General features: G+C 38.1%; 2 protein-coding genes across 2 annotated transcripts; one reads left to right on the top strand and one right to left on the bottom strand.

The window, feature by feature from the left end:
* The first annotated feature begins 593 nt into the window (after positions 1-593).
* Positions 594-3,928, top strand: LOC142504616 (stem-specific protein TSJT1-like). The gene is made up of 5 exons (XM_075617484.1): positions 594-907; positions 2,081-2,321; positions 2,409-2,529; positions 2,770-2,879; positions 3,639-3,928. The coding sequence occupies exons 1-5, from the start codon at positions 705-707 to the stop codon at positions 3,672-3,674; spliced, it is 711 nt and encodes a 236-aa protein (XP_075473599.1). The 5' UTR covers positions 594-704; the 3' UTR covers positions 3,675-3,928.
* Positions 3,929-18,533: 14,605 nt separating this feature from the next.
* LOC142504615 (uncharacterized) lies at positions 18,534-20,820 on the bottom strand. Its single transcript, XM_075617483.1, has 4 exons — positions 19,868-20,820; positions 18,983-19,791; positions 18,748-18,866; positions 18,534-18,673 (listed from the first exon to the last, which is right to left on the bottom strand). Exons 1-2 carry the CDS (start codon positions 20,814-20,816, stop codon positions 19,226-19,228), a joined length of 1,515 nt encoding a protein of 504 aa, XP_075473598.1. The 5' UTR covers positions 20,817-20,820; the 3' UTR covers positions 18,534-18,673; positions 18,748-18,866; positions 18,983-19,225.
* Between the last annotated feature and the right edge of the window lie 1,898 nt (positions 20,821-22,718).

A 22,718-nucleotide genomic window follows, 5' to 3' on the forward strand; every position in this document is an offset into this window, starting at 1 on the left:
ATGATATACGTATGATATATCCATATAGCATTCAAATATAAAATCAATGAGATATTTAACTTCTTTACCTATTTCAAATTGATTGAAAAATATTCCGAATAATAATTTCTTTTAAAAAAATTTATTTATTATATTAGGCGGTTGTTCATGTGGATTTTGAGTTGTTTAGGCAGCATAGACGATCAATTTTTTTAACAGCACTCACATCTACATTCTAAAAATGGGGACGATAAAAATTCACCAAATGTTTGTCTTGACGACGCTTTTTAGAACACTAATAAATAATAGCAGAGTTTTTATTTTAAATAAAAAATTAAAGTAAGAGCTATGAATTTGCAAGTGCTTTTTAAGGATCAATATTCAAATTTTTAGGATGACATATCTTATTCAAAACCCAATATTAACAAATCACTGTCCAAGGCCCCAAACTTTTTTTTAAAAAATTATTTTATTAATCTTAAAATATTGGTTGGAGGAGATTGTGAAAAACAAATATATTATAGGGGCCAAATGATAAAACCAAGAAGAATAATCCCTTTTAAAATGACAAATAAGCCCTCACTTTCTTTCTATAAATCCAAAACAACAGTCCTCCATTATTCCCAATTATTCACCAGAGATAAAAAGAAAGAGGGAGAAATACATTGATTGTTTGTGACTTGTTTGCATGTGCCAATAAGTCTGTGGATATATAGACAACTAAGATGCTAGGTGTTTTCAGCAGCTCGATCGTGTCGCCTCCGGACGAGCTGGTGGCGGCGGGGAGCAGGACGCCGTCGCCGAAAGTCACGGCGGATAAGCTGGTGGCGCGGTTCGTGGAGGCCAATTTTTCGGCGGTTTCCGTGCAGATCGGGGACGCTGTGCAGATGGCCTACACTCACCATAACCAGTCCGCTATGCAGCCTAGGTACGTGACGTCTCGGACTGAAAATTTGCAAAAGTTTGTTAGCTAACTGTAATTAGGAAATTCTTTTGGATGCGGAATTATGGTATCGAGGTGATGATCTTGGCGATCTTTATTCGGCGATTGAGCTGTGGTGGATAAGGATTGTTTATTTATACCAAACCTTGTGTTTGATGCATAGGAGTCTTTGTCTAAATTATACTCCTGACATTGGAAAAGGTAATCGGGTAATTAATTAGACCGAATTCAGATGTAAAAACAGTGTGCTTTTGCAGTATGTGCGTAGCAGTTAATCTAATAGTTATTCGTGCCAGTATTCTGCTGTATCGTGATCGATGAAAGAAGCTTTTGACTGATTATCGTCTTGCAGTTTCCGTTCTAACAATATTGATCTTATTTTCCAGTCATATAGGCCGGAAGCGGAACTGATAATATAATAAAAACTAAAATGAAAATTATGTTTTTCGATAAGATTATTCAGGCTTGGTGTGATGTTATTGATTGGATGTTTAGTTGAAATTCGATTCACATATTACTTTATCAGCTCCTATGAGTCGAAGTTCTCTGAAATGATGACCATATACTGATTGCGACATAAATATGAGAAATTTGTGTAGCTTACTTGAAATTTCAACAAAAATTAAGAGTTGGCGATTATTATATCAGAAGCAGGACAGATGCAGTAGAAAATTAACCAAGGATATCGCTGTCCCAACTTTGGAAGGTGTATTGGAATCCGGCCAAAGATTGTTAGCGATTTATTGAATTCTTCTTTTAAATTCTAATAATATCCCGACGCTTCTTGATTACACCAATACCATTGTTTTTGGTTTTTTATTTTTTATTTTTTAATGTTAAAGGCCGTTTACTTTAATTGCTTTTCTTCCATGAGGGCAAGGTCTTGAAAATTAAACGATAGTCTGCCTAGTGCAGATAGGTAGTTGTAACTTCTAACGTGCATAGGAGATTGAAAACACTCTACCGACTGGTCATGATTTATAGCATAAGGCAGCGAAAGTCAGATGCCGAGACTTGGCAAAATTACTGCGATAAAAAAATTTGGTTGGCTTGATCGGCTTTAGCAATGCTGTAGATTTTCTTAAATGTTGCTTTGTTTGCATATCTCTGTCTTTTAAATTATGAATCTTGAACTTAGTTGGGCTGATCATATGGCAGATCATTTGCTGTTAAGGACGACATATTCTGCTTGTTTGAAGGAGTACTCGACAACATGGGTAGTCTGAAGCAACAGTATGGGCTAGCAAAATCCGCAAATGAGGTTCTGTTAATGATAGAGGCATATAAGGCGCTTCGTGATCGAGCACCTTATCCTCCAAACCATGTTGTTGGACACCTCCAAGGGAATTTCGCCTTCATCGTTTTCGACAAATCCACTTCCACTTTGTTTGTTGCTACTGTACTCACACTAACCAATTGCCTAGTTAAAGCTTATTTAATTTAAGTGGCATCCACTTACAAATTTAAGTTGGTGGTGTTTTGACAGGACCAATTGGCCAAGGTTCCTCTTTATTGGGGAATCACCGCTGATGGGTATGTAGCATTTGCCAATGATGCTGATTTGCTTAAGGGCGCTTGTGGAAAGTCACTTGCTTCTTTCCCACAAGGTGAGTGCGCAAACTGCAACGTATGAATAAAATTGCAAAAATATAAACTTAGGCAATACTTCTATCGCTTCAAAAGTGATGTCGCGCTTTGTATCGCAATTTTTGCCTTGATTTGATGTTTGATAAACCACCTCTTGTTGCAGAGAATCATAATTGAGACGTCATTTTAAATTACAAACAACAGAAAACAAGTTATTATCCTATCCTATTTAACCATGAATCTCTTTCTTGATCTTTCAGGATGCTTCTTTTCCACGGCAGTTGGCGAACTTCGAAGCTACGAGAATCCAAAAAACAAGATCACGGCTGTTCCTGCTCAAGAAGAAGAAATATGGGGAGCAAAATTCATGGTAATATCAATTTTTCTTCTCTGTTGATTATGCTCGTTTGCTTGCTACATAACTTTATGCATACATACAAATATATATACATACAAATATATATATATATATATTAAACAGAATCTCCCAAGAATATACCAAGAAGACGACCTTGGTATATTCTTGGGAGATTCTGTTTGATAAGATCCAAGATAACATATTATCTGAGGCCACTGATCTATTTAAATAAAGGCGCAACCTGCAGGGCGATTTAACTAACACGCCTTTATGTATGGCCAAATTTCCTTTTCACGTGAAAATAAATCCTACGCTCTGCATTGTAGAAAGTCAACCAAGTCTTGAACTTTTCTTCTGGGATTTATGCGTTATTACCATTGCACCTACTGATTTATTGTTCATAAATAAAACCCGGACAAACGCGGGACATATCATGAAGATGAAACCGAACCCGCACATTAAAAAAATGTTTAAATTTTATGAACAATTGTTCTAAATGGATACTTAACATTTGTATACACAAAGGATGACCCTATCCAATTATTCTTGCATGTAGATAGAACAAGATTGAAAAATTTATAAAAATTGTATCATGAGAAGAATAGTGACAAAATGGGGACCATATTGAACATCTATCAGAGTATTTCTGATGTGTATTGAATCCATTAGCTGAAAAATTGACAGATCCAACTTCAAAAAGCATGGCCCTTGAAGCCACATATTTTTTTCCGATCTCTTGCTGATGATGACCTATGTGTTTGGGTGTTCCAGGTGGAGGGGCCAAGTCTTCTTGCAACCACGGAATAAAAGGTGGTCGAAAGTTCTATTGTCTGTTACTCAATGATAAGGTGAGGAGCTCAAGCCATATGTAAGAGCCATGTAAATCAGTGGATTGGAGTCCCTCGTCATTGATTTTGTATTAGGCTTGTTGCTCGTTTCTTCCAAAAGTGCGCTTCAACCATTTTCGTCTATGTATGGTCAGTCATCTTTTTGATTCATGTAATCAAGTTTGTGTTACGTTTCCAAACGGCGGAAAATCAAGAATAGACCATTTTTCTTTCGTTTTTCTCTGTCCAAGAAAAATCTAACATTGTGTTCGGATGCCGAACGGGAAAACATGGAAAATAAGAATGATGCATGGTCCAGAAAGTTTTCTTGTCCCCCTCTTTATTTCCTCATCAAAAATAGCCCCATCACGTTTTGATGTAGTGAGAGCGGGGTGTTAGAGTAGATAACCTGCAAGCCAACGATTGGCTAGGGATTTATTGACTCAAGTGTAATAAACAATCTTTATTTTAATATAATTTAACTTTTCATGGTCTTGTTTTACTTTATTTGTATACCCATGCAATCAGCATAGATAAAGTTCTTGATTATACTTTAATACAAATGAATCGTAATTCGATGTTAGAAACTCATTTGTAAACATTGTATGATCTAAATTCGTTCTTAGTCGATTCAGCCGTCATGTTAAGGTCGTTTGAGCTCGAGACTAGCATCTGTGATGTTGTGTACTGCGTTTTTTGGTAAGGGCATAGAGATGTCCAAACATGCAGATGGGTAGTCATATGATGATTATACCGAACAACCCTCCCTCGGACTTTTCAAGTGGTTATCATTCATCGAGAGGACAAGTCCGTGGTTATGATTGTACACCATTAGTCCTTACGACCCGGGACAACACCGAGGCTCTATATGCTAGGGCTGTGCTTTGACTCGTTTACCGGCTCCAGAAGAGTCATCAGGTGGCGAGGTTGGCTACAGTTGCGACACATATAGGAGCCAGTGCATTATAGTCGGGGATTCACCGCTCACCTATGTGTGTGGATATCTTATGTGATCTGATGAAATAATAGTGCATGGAATCTCTGGCCAAAGTATGAGATGTACGTTAGAGAAGGAGTTCTCCAATAGTACATGCGATGCCATTATTTATACGTATCACATATTTATCGAATTATTATGCAACCCTCGATGAACCAATGGTTGCAGATTCGATCGGGATATATGAGATGAAGGGATCGTACTGTACGCTAATCATAATCGACTGGTTCTTGCAGGCACTATCAGTGATACCCAGGAAATCATGGGGCGATGCTACTAGACGCTCTTATCATGGTTCGATGGGTCTAATCAGAAATATGATTTCTGACATTCCTATGATCAATTGTTGATACATAGAATGTGGCAAATAAGGGTAAGCCCGAATAAATGATTATGTCCTGAATCACAAGAGTTGTGAACTCACGGCTAGATGTATCCCTGAACCATTGAGTGTCACACAAGCACTGGATCGTTTGTTCCTATTGAGAGAATAAATTCAAGGAGTTGAATTTATATTATGATATAGTAAATTCAAGGAGTTGAATTTATAATAATTAAATTTTGAGAAAATAAATTCAAGGAGTTGAATTTATAAGATAATAAATTCATGAAGTTGAATTTATGAAATTTGGAGAGAATAAATTCTAGGAGTTGACTTTATAAAATTTGAGGATTTAATTTATTAAGCTCAAAAGTTGAGTTTATTAAATATTAAATTTTGGAGGTGATAAATTCAAGGAGTTGAATTTATAATTTAAATATTAAATTCAAATGTTGAATTTATAAGGGGATTAAATTAAATGTAATGAGTATATGTATAATGGGCTTGTAGAAATACAAGACCAACATACATATTATTAAGGTTCTTAATTGAACTTTAAAAGATTAATTAATTAATTAAATTAGTTGGACTAAAATAATTAATTGATTAAGTCAATTAAGTATTTAATTTAATTAATGGGCCCTAAGCTTATATATATGTGTATTATGCTTAGAGTTTAATTTAATTCATTTACAATTTTTGAAAATCCTAGCCTCCACCTCATAGTGAGTTTTTCGAAAATCACAACAATTTTCTCTTCAAAAATTCGGCCACTTCTCTTTGGGGAAAAGATTGAGCTGTCTCTCAAACCTTGATCTCCAACTCAAAACTTCTCCCAATTTTCTAGTGCAAATTGGAAGAGGAAGAGATCATCTAGTCGTGGACCTGATTAGAAGAAAAAGAAAGGAGTCTCTTGAATAAAGTTCGTAGGGATTCATCAAGAGCTAGATCCGTCATACCGGATCATTTGGAGCCAAGTGATTTAATCACCAAAGGTATAAAATTCTTATGCCCTATGAATGTTGATTCAATAAACCATACTAGTGCCCAAACAAAACATATTTTGATTGTCAAAATAAAATAAAATTTTTAAAACTTCCGCTGCGTTTTGGGCACGAGAAAACTGAGATCCAACATTGGTATCAGAGCCAAGGTTTTTTCTATATCGTATGGTTTTGATATTGAATAATTTATTTCTAACCACACAAGAAAATTTTTCAGAAAATTATAGCACCATAAAAATTATTTTTTTTCCAGAAAAAAAATATTTTCGGATCTGCCCAGAACAGACCGCGCGTGGGCCTGGAATTTGTGATTCCTAACAAATTACTAGATAACATCAATTTGTTGTCTTACTCTTCCTCATTTGACGGGGTTATGGTGAACTTCAATTTGAATAAGATAGATGATAGCCTTGAAGAACTAGTCAATATGCTTATAACTTATGAGATCACCATAAAACATGTAATTGTTGTTTTTCTAATGGGTCTCTCGTCAGACGAAAAATGGCCCATAAGGTAAGGGAATAAAATATTGAAAGCACTTGTAATAGTTGCATTTGCATCCCTGGATTCACCTAGGTTTTGGACCTGGATCCATGTATGGCTCACATGGATCTAATAGTGTTGGCGATCGATCATCCTTATTTATTGTTGAGTGTCATATTATGATATATTTGCGATATGTAGTAGTATGCATTATGTATATTATTAGATATTATAGTTGCATGGATCCGGCAAACATACAAACTCGTGGCACGCGATTTTAAAAATTAAAATGATGAGACAATTTTAAAATTAAAATCCTTCATTTTGAATATGATTCAAAATTCATATCAAATCGTAAAAGTAAAAATTAAAAGAGTTTAATTTTTTCTTGCCTTCCATCAACCGTGTTTGCATGTTGATTGCTACCCGCGGACAGTGTCTGGCTCATATTATTGGGGAGGTCTGGACGCCGGAAAACTGTGACTTCCACCAGACATATGATGTGAATTGAGTGAAACTCCCATGACTTCGGCTCATATTATTGGGGGAACTCATGGCGACCGTCTACTACAATTCAATATTGATGGGTCGCTTTGACACGCGAAAATAAACGGCGTCATATTATTGGGTCCTTATTAAACGTGAGGCAAAACACGCGGAGGTTGTATATGGATGCAATTGGATTCTACCTTTTAGAAATTATAATTGGCTGATATTATTAGGGATTATAATTGGCTAATTGGACTCTACGTGCCTACTAAGGAAATACGATTTTTCTTTTTCATCAGAGGGTGGTGAAAATGTCAAAATAGCGAGAGGAAAATTTATAAAATAAAATCCATATTTTATATCTTAAAATTATTTTAAAATAATCAGCAACCATTATTCTGTTTTTATATCAGTATATTTTCGATTTCGTCACGTAATCCATTTTTGTTATTAACAAGCTAACCAAATCTAATTTTCAAGACTGGTTGGAAAAATTGTTCTAAATTCGGAGAAAATGACATACACACTAATGTCAGTCTTGTTGAACTGACAATGCATACAAAATGGTGGGACCATAGTGTGCAAGCTAAAGTGTAATGTGCTCGCTTTTATGTGAAATGAACTGTAGGGACAGTTTGAGGAAATGTTGAATGCTGCTGACATTCGAATACACATGCAAGAGTTGCATGGTACATGAAACTCGTACAATGATGCACACCATTTTTAAAAGCTCATGACTACATGCATGCAGGATGGGGCTCTGGCCCATAAGCGTGGTGTACATATGATTGGGCTTATTGAGAATGTGGTGGGCCTGGAATTTGTGATTCCTAACAAATTACTAGATAACATCAATTTGTTGTCTCACTCTTCCTCATTTGACGGGGTTATGGTGAACTTCAATTTGAATAAGATAAATGATAGCCTCGAAGAGTTAGTCAATATGCTTATAACTTATAAGATCACCATAAAACATGTAATTGTTGTTTTTCTAATGGGCCTCTCGTCAGACGAAAAATGGCCCACAAGGTAAGGAAAAGAAATGTCCTGCCCCTCACAAGAAAAACAAACCCAATAAGAGGCAAACTATGAAGGACACTTAAAAGGCCTACAAAGCCAGATAAGTTAAAACATACTTATTTCATTGCAAGAAGTCCGGACATAAGAAATTATATGTGCCAGAAATGTTCTGGAAATGATAAGTGAATGTCCAAGTAAACATGATTTCAACAACAAACAAAAGAAAGTTAGATGATCCAAATCCCACACAAATATGGCACGCTAGACTATGTCACATTTTCCAAAGAAGGATGCACAAACTAGTGGGAGAAGACATGTTTGACTTGTCAGACATAAATTCTCTACCTACTTGTAAATCCTGTCTAAAAGGAAAAATGACAGACTCCATTCAATGGAAACGTGGAACGTGCGCATGGTTTATTGGATTTGATTCACACAGACATTTGTGGCCCGCTAAGTGTTAGCACAAAATATGGGCAATCCTACTTCATTACCTTTACTGATGACCATTCGAGGTATGGGTATGTTTATGAAACACAAATCTGAAGCATTTGAAAGGTTCAAATAATTCAGATCTGAAATAGGAAAACAGCTAGAAAGGAGTATTAAGACACTTCGATCTGATCGAGATGGAGAATACTTGAGTGCTGAATTTTTGGGTTATCTAAAAGAGAATGAGATTCTCTCACAGTGGACTCCACCAGCAACACCACAATTGAATGGCGTCTCTGAACATCGTAATCGAACCTTGATGGACATGGTTCGATCTATGATGGGATTCACTGAATTGCCTACAAAGTTTTGGGGCTTTGCGCTTGAAACTGCAGCAATGTTGTTGAATAAAGTCCATACTAAAGCAGTGTATAAAACACCATATGAGATATGGATGGGAAAAACTTCCAAATATTCTTACATGAGAATATGGGGATGTCCTGCTTACGTGAAGCAGACAGTGGGAGACAAATTGGATAGTAGATCCACTTTGTGCTACTTTGTAGGATATCCAAAGAATTCTGTTGGATATTATTCCTATCATCCCAATGAAGCAAAAGTGTTTATTTCAAGAAATACCACCTTTTTGGAAAAGAAATTTCAACTAGATAGAAAAGGCAAGATGATAGAACTTGAAGAAATTCAAGATACTCCCTCAACTATAGAAGTTGAACCCATTTCTCAGCAACCAGTAGTTGAAGTACAAGCTCCTAGAAGGTTTGATAGGGTTATTAGACCACCTGCAAGATATACGCTTCTTCATGAACAAAGCCGTGATGAGCATTGTGTTGGATGTGATCCAATGAATTTCAAAGAAGCAATATATGATACTAATTCAACCAAATGGCTTGAAGCCATGCAGTCTGAAATGGACTCTATGTATTCAAACCAAGTCTGGACATTGGTGGATCCACCTGAGGGAATCGTTCCCATAGGATGCAAATGGATCTACAAAAGAAAGCTTGGGGCGGATTGGAAGGTATTGACCTTCAAAGTAAGACTGGTTGCAAAAGGTTATACTCAAAGGCAAGGAGTTGTCTATGAGAAAATTTTTTCACCAGTTGCTATGTTTAAGTCAATTAGAATACTACTAGCCATAGCAACATGGTATGACTATGAGATATGACAAATGGATGTAAAGACTGCATTCCTCAATGGAGACATCAAAGAAGAAATTTATATGTCTCAACCTGAGGGATACACATCAGTGGAAGTGAGCATAAGGTATGCAAACTTCATAGATCAATATATGGTCTCAAGCAGGCGTCAAAGAGTTGGAACCTCAGATTTGATAACACTATGAAAGATTTTGATTTTGCTAAGAATCCTGAGGAACCATGTGTGTACAAGAAAGTTAGTGGGAGTGCAGTGACATTCCTTATGTTTTATGTTGATGACATCCTACTAATTAGAAATGATGTAGGACTACTGCAATCAACTAAAGTATGGTTAGCAAGTAAATTCTCCATGAAAGACATGGGTGAAGCATTCTATGTATTGGGAATACAAATCTATAGAGATAGCTCAAAAGAGGATGCTGGGAGTCACCCAAGCCATTTATATCGATACCATTTTGAAGCGATACTCTATGGAAGAGTCCAAGAGATGATACTTACCAATGTGTCATGGTGTTACTCTATCTAAAGCTATGTGTCCCAAAATTGATGAAGAGATAGAGATGATGACACGTATTCCATATGCGTCAGCCATTGGTAGTATCATGTATGATATGATATCGACACGTCCCGATGTTGCTTACACTCTAACTGTTACAAGCAGATATCAGGCGAACCCTGGTCAAATTCATTGGAAGACCATGAAAGATATTCTTAAGTACTTGAGAAAGACTAAGAACTTGTTCATGGTCTATGAGGGTGGAAAATTAAAATTGAAAGGCTACACTGATTCTAGCTTCCAATGTGATGTAGATGATTCGAAATCGACCTCTGGTTTTGTATTCATGCTAGATGGTGCGGCTGTCTCTTGGAAAAGTTCCAAGCAAGATACCGTTGCGGATTCCACCACTGAAGCTGAATACATCGATGCATCTGTTGTAGCCAAAGAGGCAGTTTGGATAAGGAATTTTGTCCAAGAGTTGGACGTTATTCCTAATGAAGTTGATCAAGTCCCGGTGTACTGCGACAACACTGGTGCCGTTGCGCAAGCAAGGGAACCAAGGTCTCATCAGCGATCCAAACATGTACTGAGGAAGTTCCATATCATCCGGGAGATTGTGGGAAGAGGAGATATATCAGTTGAAAGAGTCCCCTCTGCAGATAATGTTGTTGATCCACTTACAAAGCCCTTGCCAGAACCATTGTTTGAGAAGCATCGCAAAGCAATGTGATTAAAGTTATGGGTAGTTGGCTCTAGGGCAAGTGGGAGATTGTTAGAGTAGATGCCCTGCAAGCCAACGATTGGCTAGAGAATTTATTGACTTAAGTGTAATAAACAATCTTTATTTAATATAATTTAACTTTTCATGGTCTTGTTTTACTTTATTTGTATACCCATGCAATCAGCATAGATAAAGTCCTTGATTATACTTTAATCGATGTTGAAACTCATTTGTAATCACTGTATGATCTAAATTCGTTCCTAGTCGATTCACCCGCCTAAAACATGGATAAAGGTCGTTTGAGCTCGAGACTAGCATCTGTGATGTTGTGTACTGCGTTTCTTGGTAAGGGCATAGAGATGTCCAAACATGCAGATGGGTAGTCATATGATGATTATACCGAACAACCCTCCCTCGGACATTTCAAGTGGTTATCATTCATCGAGAGGATAAGTCCGTGGTTATGATTGTACACCATTAGTCCTTACGACCCATGACACACTGAGGCTCTATATACTAGGGCTGTGCTTTGACTCGTTTACCGGCTCCAGGAGAGTCATCAGGTGGCGAGGTTGGGTACAGTTACGACACATATAGGAGCCAGTGTATTGTAGTCAGGGATTCACCGCTCACCTATGGGTGTTGATATCCTATGTGATCTGATGAAATAATAGTGCGTGGAATATCTGGCCAGAGTATGAAATGTATGTTAGAGAAGGAGTTCTCCAATAGTACATGCGATGCCATTATTTATATGTATCACATAGTTATCGAATTATCATGCAACCCTCGATGAACCAATGGTTGCAGATTCGATCGGGATATATGAGATGAAAGGACCGTACTGTACGCTAATCATAATCGACTGGTTATTGCAGGCACTATCAGTGATACCTAGGGAATCATGGGGCGATGCTACTAGACGCTCTTACCATGGTTCGATGGGTCTAATCAGAAATATGATTTCTAACATTCTTATGGTCAATTGTTGATACATAGAAAGGGGCAAATTAGGGTAAGCCCGAATAAAAGATTATGTTCTGAATCACAAGGAGTTGTGAACCCACGGCTAGCTGTATCCCTGAACCATTGAGGGTCACACAAGCACTGGATCATTTGTTCCCGTTGATAGAATAAGTTCAAGGAGTTGAATTTATTTTATGATATAGTAAATTCAAGGAGTTGAATTTATGATAAATAAATTTTGAGAAAATAAATTCAAGGAGTTGAATTTATAAGATAATAAATTTAAGAAGTTGAATTTATGAAATTTGGAGAGAATAAATTCTAGGAGTTGAATTTATAAAATTTGAGGATTTAATTTATTAAACTCAAAAGTTGAGTTTATTAAATATTAAATTTTGGAGGTGATAAATTCAAATGTTGAATTTATAAGGGGATTAAATTAAATGTAATGAGTATATATATAATAGGCTTGTAGGAGTACAAGGCCAACATACATATTATTAAGGTTCTTAATTGGACTTTAAAAGATTAATTAATTAATTAAACTAGTTGGACTCGAATAATTAATTGATTAAGCCCATTAAGTATTTAATTTAATTAATAGACCCTAAGTTTATATATATGTGTATTATGCTTAGAGTTTAATTTAATTCATTCACAATTTTTGAAAACCCTAGTCTCCACCCCATAGTTAGTTTTTCAAAAATCACAACACTTTTCTCTTCAAAAATTCGGCCACTTCTCTTTGGAGAAAAGATTAAGCCGTCTCTCAAATCTTGATCTCCAACGCAAAACTTCTCCCAATTTTGTAGTGCAAATTGGAAGAGGAACTGATCATCTAGTCGTGGACCTGATTAGAAAAAAAAGAAAGGAGCCTTTTGAAGAAAGTTCATAGGGATTCATCAAGAGCTAGATCCGTCATACCAGATCAGTTGGAGCCAAGTGATTTAATCACCAAAGGTATAAAATTCTTATGCCCTATGAATGTTGATTCAATAAACCATACTAGTGCCCAAACAAAACATATTTTGATTGTCAAAATAAAATAAAATTTTTAAAACTTCTGCTGCGTTTGGGGCACGAGAAAACCGAGATCTAACACGGGAAGGGAAATGAATAACAAAGCTCCAGGCAAGCTGAACCAATTACCTCGGAGAGGTATTTTACAGCTGATTATTATAATTTGTCCCCACGACGTTTTTGTAGAGTTCAAATTCGAATTTATTACAAATACTTTCCACGGTAGCTATGTCCAAACCTCTCTTTTCAATCCAACATCGAAAAAAAAGAGGATCAAGGTAGCAGAAACACCACTGTGTTCTCATCGAGACACCGGACAGATTCCCTCCAAACTGCAGAACAAAAGGTTCATTAATCAGCTCGTACGTTCTCGTACGTTCGTTACTCATAATGGTTTCGAAAAGTGTTACGATCATTTTGGTGGAAGGTTACCTTGTCCCCAAGTGTTCGATTATATCAGAGTCAGAGTAGATCTTCTTTTAATCTCAAATACGAGTGAAGCAGCTTTTCTTAACAGAACAGAACCAGCAATACACCCCAGTATCATGGGACTGTCACCCAGCTTCTCTACGGCAGCAGACTGCCGTGCCCATGAAAGAAATAGTGCTACACTGGAAACAGAACCAAAGACGATTGTGAACTCTTAACGGTAACTTGGGCTAAAATTTTGAACTTCTTGAGCCTTGGATGAGGAAAACTCTTATAATTACGATTTCACCAAGGTGCATACGCTGCCCAACTGTTGTGTATCATTCTTTTCAAAGGAAAAGACAAATTTTCACTTTCGGATTAGTTTCGTAACGTGAAAAAGGAAGTATGAATTTTTCAGAAAATATGGTTTTCAAAATGGATGTAAAGATGATCAGCAAAACTTGAAAGAAGGGAGAATGAGAATCAGTTTTATCAATCAAACCTTAAAAAGAAAAAAATAATAATATAAAAAAGAATGATAAAAGGTAAATATAGACAATTTACACTACGGAAAGATTTTTTGACTGAAAGGGAAATGGAAAACGTTGGATATTGCAATGCATTGATATGAGAATGCTAGAGATGACTGACGCTTACCTGTCGGAAAGTATATCACCTTGGCCACCACAGCGCCGGGGAGAACCATACAAGTCGACGTCACTAACTGTACAGAAGACAACATAAATAAAATTCCTCATATTAGAGAATTTTGATTTCCAGCATAACACAGACATTAGCACAGGAATGGATCTAACAATCCGAAAGTGAAAATTTGTCTTTTCCTTTGAAAAAATAAATTTTCACTTTCGGATTAGTTTCTTAACGTGAAAAAGGAAGTATGAATTTTTCAGAAAATATGGTTTTCAAAATGGATGTAAAGATGATCAGCAAAACTTGAAAGAAGGGAGAATGAGAATCAGTTTTATCAATCAAACCTTAAAAAGAAAAAAATAATAATATAAAAAAGAATGATAAAAGGTAAATATAGACAATTTACACTACGGCAAGATTTTTTGACTGAATATTAGGGAAATGGAAAACGTTGGATATTGCAATGCATTGATATGAGAATGCTAGAGATGACTGACGCTTACCTGCCGGAAAGTATATAACCTTGGCCACCACAGCGCCGGGGAGAACCATACAAGTCGACGTCACTAACTGTACAGAAGACAACATAAATAAAATTCCTCATATTAGAGAATTTTGATTTCCAGCATAACACAGACATTAGCACAGCAATGGATCTAACAAGTTAAAAAGAGGCAAAATTTGAACAAACCCCATACTCTAAAATGTTAGACCGGCGGCTAAACTGAAACAGACATGTTTACATAATGAAAGTACCAAAGAATATTAGCAACACGAGCATGAAAAAAAAAAAAAAACTGATAGGATCTAAAACGTAACAATAGACACAAGTTCGAGTGAGTGTTCAACTCCCAGAAATTGTAGAAAAGGAGTCTGAAAAAGAACAAGGTGGGGAAACAGCATAAGAGGGAAAAAAGCTTTGAGAAAGGGGAGCTTTCAAGCATTCGGTGCCCTCCAAATATAACAATTTAACACTGATATAGTCGTACTCTCTAACATCCTAACCAACTACTATTTCTACTAATTTACCTAATTACAATAATCTGTCCAACACAAATATTACTACTATTTGTTTTAGTTCTCAATCATAATACGTATCACAAACACAAAATTTCATAGCTCAAGAACCATCATCGTGCATTTAAGAAATACTAGAGGTACTAAACTAATAGTAAACTCAAATAGAAGGAATCTTTTGGGTCCCACCTCCAACAGGATCCCCATGCTTTGTACCACTTCTATGACACAAAGGTTTGGGGGTTAACCCAATTAGAAAAGACAGCCCTGCAGCCAACGGACACAAGTTTGACACTGAGGCATGGATGATGACGATCACACCACCCATTCTTACAAAACAATGAGGATATGAAAAACAAGTGAGCACGTTTGTTCAAGCTTTGGGTATGCAAATTCAAGTTCCAGTATGTACGTTTTATTTTAAAGTTGTATGTGATTTTATTACGTATTACTCGCTACTTCCAATTTATACGTGTTGAGTCTTTAGACTCACTAGACTTGATCGATTCTGGTGAGGATGACTTGGAGGAGACTAGGGGTGGGGACCAAGGAACTGGCTTGGACTAAGTGGGAGGCTAAACCCGAGGACCGTCAAGTTTTAAGTTTTTATGAATGTTTAAAAGTACTCTGATTTATGTTACTGGTTATGAGATTTTAAGCAAATACCTTTGATAAACTTTACTTTGAGATCTTTCATGCAACTACTTTGGGGTTGGACAGTCTGTTTCATCGAATTTTGATGGTTCACGATTCATTTATGAAAATTTTTATTTTTCCGCAAATTTTAAGTAGTTAAAAGTACGGTACGTTACAGTTGGTATCAGAGCGGTTTTCTTGTAAAAGGTTATGTCTACTGCCAGTTGCAAGAAGCTCACGAAGTCACACCTCAAGTCTGTAAGTTTTAAAGTTTTGAGTTATGTTGTGTACTAAGCATTAAGTCATGATTTCAGCATGTCTATGTTTCAAGTTCAAATTACGTGCATCGTATGCTATTGATGTCATGTTCATGCATATTGGGTTTACGTGTTGGGTAAATTGTTGGAACAGTATGCCTCCTAGACGTATGGTTAACCGAGAAGCAAGGGAGGAGGACAGAGAGGACCGAGAGCCTCGAGATGAGGGGAGGGCCAATCCCCCACCTCCACCTTCGGATATGCAGGCGCAGATGCTCGCAGGTATTACGCAGTTCTTCGCACAGTTTGCGGGGAACCAGGCTGCGGCAAACACAGAGGCGAGACCCAGACCAGAAACAGTATACGTGAGGTTCAGGCGGATGAGCCCAAAGGAGTTTTCGGGGACCACCGACCCGATGATAGCCGAGGGATGAATTAAATCCATCGAGGTGATTTTTGCCTTTATGGAGTTGCAAGATGCAGATAGGGTCAGGTGTGCCACATTTCTACTGACCGGGGACGCCAGACTGTGGTGGGAGAGCGCGTACCGTAGCAGCGAATTTGCAGACCTTTTCTTGCGATGGCTTTAAGGAGGTATTTTACTCCAAGTACTTCACTGAAGAAGTACGATCAAGACTGATCAGGGAATTCATGACACTGTGACAGGGAGACAGCAGTATTGCAGAATTTGTCAGGAAGTTTGAGAGGGGGTGCCATTTTGTGCCCCTGATAGCTAATGATGCCCAGGGAAAGTTGAGGCACTTCATGGATGGGTTGCGGCCGATCTTGCGCCGTGATGTTCGAGTTGCTGGTCCTACGACTTATGCAATTGCCGTGTCTAGAGCTTTGGCGGCGGAGCAGGATCAGAGGGATATTGAGGCTGACATGCAGGGCAAGAGGCCCTATCAGGCTCCACAGCAGCAGCAGCGACCTCAGTTTAAGAGGCCGTTCCAGGGACAGTCAGTAAAGAAGCCTTATCAGAGACCGCCAAAGGGCAAGGGTCCTATGCCACAGCAGAAGGCGCCACAGAGGCCGGGAGAGCACCCGGTGTGCCCGAAGTGCATCCGCCAGCACCCGGGACAGTGTTTGTATGGGTCAGGTAAATGTTTCAAGTGCGGAGCAAGTGACCACATGTTGAAGGAGTGCCCACAGTGGAGGCAGCCGACCCAGGGCAGAGTGTTCGCCATGCATGCGCAGGAAGCGAACCCAGACACGACATTACTGACCGGAAATATTTTCATAAAGAGAATATCCACAAAGACCCTGATAGACTCAGGAGCCACCCACTCCTTTATTTCGGAGACATTCGCTAGTCACCTGGACGTCAAGTCTATTGGACTCGATGTGAGCTATTCAGTGACAGTCCCATCAGGGGAAGAATTGTCAGCTACTAGCGTGGTCAGGGACATCGATCTCGAGCTGCAAGGCCACCTAGTGTATGCCGATTTGATTGTGTTGCCGATGCCAGAGTTTGATATCATTCTGGGAATGGACTGGCTGACAAAGAACAGAGTCCTGATTGATTTTCAGAAGAGATCAGCATTGGTTAGACCGTTGGGCATGGAGCAGTTTCTATTTGAACAAGCCACATGGAGAAGTTTCCCTCGCATGATCTCTTGCATGCAGGCACTGAGACTTATTTCCAAGGGATGTCAGGCTTTCTTGGCCATTATTGTTTCCGCACCTGACATACCCACTCCGTCATTATCAGATGTGCCAGTAGTCAGAGACTTCCCAGATGTCTTTCCTGACGACGTCACAGGTCTTCCACCAGAGAGAGAGGTGGAGTTTGCAATCGATCTTATGCCAGGCACTGTGCCAATCTCTAAGGCACCGTACCGATTAGCTCCAGCTGAGATGTTGGAACTCAAGCAACAGATTCGAATTTATCCGCCCTAGTGTCTCACCGTGGGGCGCACCAGTGCTCTTTGTGAAAAAGAAAGATGGGAGCATGAGACTGTGCATCGATTACCGAGAGTTGAACAAGGTGACGATCATGAATAAATACCCACTTCCTAGAATCGAAGACTTGTTTGATCAGTTGCAAGGAGCTATAGTGTTCTCGAAGATAGATCTTCGATCAGAGTATCACCAGCCATAGTTGTCAAAAGCACGAGGCGCAAAAAAGCGCTCAAGTGTCTTGGGGCTTCAAGCGCAAAGCGCAATGCGAAGCGCACGCTTTACGGAAAAAAGCGCAATAAACAAAATATTATCAAAAAAATCAAAATAAAATAAAGTCTTTGAAAATGTGATAGATGAAATATCAAATATCATTATAATCGTCATTTTCATTTTTCAAATCTACGTCACGCCACAATAAACAAAATATTATAAAAAAAATCAAAATAAAATAAAAAGTCTTTCAAAATGTGATCGACGAAATATCAACTGTCATTTTAATCGTCATCTTCATCTTCCAAATCTACGTCATCAGCCCCATCACTTGATTTGTATCCATCGGTATCTTCTTCTTCTTCTTCAGTTTCATCATCAATGTTGATCTCTTCTTCATCCACAAGACTAGTTCGAGCTGAAGATTGCTTTCTTTTTGCTGAAGTGGATGATGACGCTCCTTTTGAAGTAGATGCATTTCGAGATCGAAAGTCATATGCACTTTCACCAACCCCAACCGCTTGTGCTACATCACTCCAACGCAAATCATCATCTTCAAAGACCAAATCGTTATTATCATTCTCGTTATCACTATCATCCAACTTTCCCAACAACCATTCGTTACTATCATCTATTTCTGACAAAGAAATAGGATCAATCTTATCTCGCATGGCATATCTTCGCTTCAACGCTCTGTTGTATTTGATATATACCAAATCATTCAATCGTTGTTGAGACAACCTATTTCTTTTTTTAGAATGTATCTGCCAAAAAAATAGAAAGTAAGAAGTTAGTTCATACTATAAAATTTAATAAGTAAAAAAAACTTCTAACTTACATGTTCAAATACATTCCAATTACGTTCACAACATGAAGAAGAGCATGTGAGGTACAAAATCTTCATTGCAAATGTTTTTAATTCAGGTGTTGATGCACCATAAGAAGACCACCAATCAGCTTGAAAGATGAAACACAAAAAAATATAAGATTAAATTTCTTATCATTCAAAGTTTGTATCTATACTATAAGTAATGTTTGAGAAATAAATTAATATTGTACTAAATATTATTTACCTGGTGATTTTGAAGCTCTTTGTTAATAGTCATGGGTAAACCAAAAAGTCCTTCTGCTTTTTTGTATTTATCCAATTGATTTGTAATCTTATCTTGTAAATCTTCACCTCGCACCAATCTAGCTATGCATTTGTACAGACCTTCCAACACTTCTTCATCATTTTCTATGTCACGATTTGAGTAAAAAAACTCAGGATTTAAGAAATATCCAGCCGCATGCAAAGAATGATGGAGTTGAACGTTCTATCTTTTGTCGATGATTTCAAAAATACAACGATATTTCTCTTCATTATTATTAAATGATGCAGCGATAGCTTCTTTGACTCTGTCCATTGCCTCATAGATGTAACCCATTGGGGACCTTTTTTCACCGTCTACTAGCCGCAATACTTTCAGCAATGGGCCGCCAACTTTTAACGCAAAAACCGTAGTTTTCCAAAAAGAAGGCATCAATATCACTTCTGCAACACGTTTTCCAGCCGTCTCTCTAGAATATCGACTTTTTGCCCACTTTTCAGATGTAAACATCTTTCTCAGGTTTGCTAGTTGAACTTGAAACCGCTTTAAAGTCAAAAAAGCGGTTGCGAAACGAGTCTTTGCAGTTCTTACCATGTCTCTCTGTCCAGTAAACTCTCTCATCATGCTCAACAACTGTGGTCTATTGTAAATATAACCATTCACCATCAATGCCCGTTCATGCAATTTTTTGAGGTTAGGAATTTTGAATATTTCTTCAAGCATCAAATCTAAGCAATGAGCTGCACATGGAGTCCAATACAAGTGTGGAAAATTGTTTTCCAAAAGACGACCTGAAAAAATGAAGTAAATTTACTTTAAAAATCGAAAAATCAGATTTTTAATTCAATTTGCAATTTAAAATATTACCTGCTCTAACATTGCAGCTTGCATTATCTGTTACAACCTGAACCACATCCTGTTCTCCAATTCGATTCACAAATTTAGAAAGTAACTCATACATCTTATCAGCAGTGTGAGAATAACTTGAAGCATCCACCGATTCAACAAATATAGTTCCTTTAGGGCCATTTACCAAAAGATTTATAAGAGTTATACTTTTTTTATCCGTCCACCCATCTGCCATGACTGTACAACCATACCTAGCATGATCTTCTTCGTAGGATTTGAGAAACAGGTTCGTATTTGTCAACTCCTTCTTCAAATACTTAACTCTTACTTCATGATATGATGGAGGTTTCATTCCCACTCCAAAAGTCCCAATAGCATCAATACAGGGTTTCAAAGAATCGTATTTAACAACATTAAAAGGAATTCCGGCATCATACATCCACGTAGCAAATTTCTGAACCGCATCTTCTCTTAATTTCTTCTTATTTTCATCAAACTGGCCTTTATTTTTCGCACGTCTCTGTCTGACAATTTCTTCTACATCTTTCGCAAAATAAAGATCAATAGGCCCTGCTTGTTTACATCTTTTACCCTGCATCGTAGGAAGGATACTTGAACCGGATATTGGTCGTTTCCCTTTCAATTTAGTTTGAATATCATCATCATCTTCATTTTCTTCCAAATCAACAATATCATCTAAATGAGGAATATCATCCATTTGATTCTTCAAAACATTCTTTTTTTGTATAAACTCTTTAATTTCTTCTTTAACATGCTCCGGACCCTTCGGACAAGCTTTCACATTTCTATTGCCCCCAACCAAATGTAGCTTGTGCCGATAAATCCCACCATTTGTTATTTTAGCACAAAAACAACAACATACAATATTTGGATTTTTAGGATCCGGAAGTGTTGCATAATTCCAAGCAATGTCTTTTCGATTTGATGGAGTTGATGTGTTTGACATGATTAAATACTGAAATATAATACAAATCACCTATTATATTATTAAAAATAAAAAAGCACAATTTAAATTTTTTTACAAAATTCTTAAAATTAGGGTTTACCAATTTTTGTCTAGCAAATGAGAAGTGAACAAGGCGGCGGCGGAGCGACGGCGGCAAGGCAGAAGCAGAGAGGAGACGCACGCAGAATCCAGAGATGCAGTAGCACACGTGACACGACTTCAGAATTGTTAAGCAACGTTATATATTTTAATTATGGACTTGGGCTGGCTTTAATTTTTATTCTGGACTTGGGCTAAACCTGGAATTGGGAAGATTTTAAAGTAACAATTGTGCACAAGCGCACAAGCGATCGCTCCAACATCTCAACAGAAGCGCCCAGAAGCGTGCGCTTCATCTATCTGATGGGCTTCGGCTCAATCCGAAGCGCTTCCAAGTCGCCTCGCCTCGCTTTGCGCTTAAGCGAGCAAGGCGAGCGCTTTTTACAACTATGTCACCAGTTGAAGGTGAAAGATGCAGATGTGCACAAGACAGCCTTCAGGACCAGGTATGGGCATTACAAGTTCTTAGTGATGCCGTTTGGACTGACGAATGCTCCAGCAATTTTCATGGACCTCATGAACCGAGTATTTCAGCCTTACCTTGATCAGTTCGTCATAGTTTCATTGACGACATCATTATATACTCCAAGAGCCATGAATAGCACAGTCAGCATTTGAGTACAGTTTTGCAGATTTTGCAGAGTCGTAAGTTATTCGCGAAATTCAGTAAGTGTAAATTTTAGTTGGAGAAGGTAGCGTTTTTGGGCCATATAATATCTAGCAGTGGTATTGAGGTGGATCCAGCTAAGGTAGCAGCAGTCCAGGAATGGGTTGAGCTGAAGAATGCGTCTGAGATTCGCAGTTTCCTAGGCCTAGCAGGCTACTACAGGAAATTTATTCAGCGATTTTCGTCGATAGCAGTGCCACTCACCTCATTGAATAATAAGAATGCTAAGTTCGTGTGAAGTGGCGAGTGCCAGAAGAGCTTCGATACTTTGAAGCAAGTTCTTATTTCAGCGCCGGTGTTAGCCATGCCATCAGGGCAAGGAGATTATGTATTATACACCGATGCATCTAAGCTCGGGTTAGGCGCAGTGTTGATGCAGCATGGTCGGGTGATAGCTTATGCTTCCAGGGAGTTGAAGGTGCATGAGAAGAACTACCCGACTCACGATCTTAAGTTAGCTGCCGTTGTCTTTGCATTGAAGATTTGGAGACACTACTTGTACGGCGAGAAATGCCAGATATTTACTGATCACAAGAGTCTCAAATATTTCTGCACGCAGAAAGAGCTGAATATGAGACAGAGACGGTGGTTAGAATTGGTGAAAGACTACGATTGTGAAATTAGCTACTATCCAGGGAAAGCTAATATTGTGGCAGATGCCTTGAGCCATAAAGTTGCAATCGTAGCACAGTTGTCATTACAGAGATCTCTTCAGCCAGAAATTCAGAGATTTGGATTAGAGGTTTATCCTAAAGGCAGGGCTCCTAAACTGTCTAATCTGACAGTCCAGTCTTTGTTGTTTGACCGAATCCGTAAAGGTCAATCTTCAGATGAGCAATTGTAGAAATGGAGACTGAAGGATGAGGCCAAGGGCAGTGTACTCTACACAGTGTCCGATGGTATTGTGAGATACAGAGGTAGAATGTGGGTGCCTTGTGTCGATTCGATCAGAGAAGATATTCTGACAGAGGCACATGCATCTCCGTATTCAATCCATCCAGAAGGTACCAAGATGTACAAGGACCTGCAGGTTTTGTATTGGTGGCCAGGGATGAAGCGAGACATCCGCAGATTTGTGTCTGAATGCCTCACTTGTCAGCAAGTGAAGGCAGAGCATCAGAGGCCAGCAGGAATGC

The sequence above is a fragment of the Primulina tabacum genome, chromosome 9 (genome assembly GCF_025594145.1).
Source record: "Primulina tabacum isolate GXHZ01 chromosome 9, ASM2559414v2, whole genome shotgun sequence".
In the NCBI taxonomy this organism is placed as follows: domain Eukaryota; kingdom Viridiplantae; phylum Streptophyta; class Magnoliopsida; order Lamiales; family Gesneriaceae; genus Primulina; species Primulina tabacum.

Bases quoted from the DNA above. Each gene is read 5' to 3' on its own strand.
- LOC142504616 (XM_075617484.1), top strand. From the start codon at position 705: ATGCTAGGTGTTTTCAGCAGCTCGATCGTGTCGCCTCCGGACGAGCTG. The intron at 908-2,080 runs GTACGTGACGTC...ATCATATGGCAG, and splicing joins CAGTCCGCTATGCAGCCTAG to ATCATTTGCTGTTAAGGACG. The intron at 2,530-2,769 runs GTGAGTGCGCAA...TTGATCTTTCAG, and splicing joins ACTTGCTTCTTTCCCACAAG to GATGCTTCTTTTCCACGGCA.
- LOC142504615 (XM_075617483.1), bottom strand. From the start codon at position 20,816: ATGTCAAACACATCAACTCCATCAAATCGAAAAGACATTGCTTGGAAT. The intron at 19,792-19,867 runs GTAATATTTTAA...TCATTTTTTCAG, and splicing joins AAGCTGCAATGTTAGAGCAG to GTCGTCTTTTGGAAAACAAT.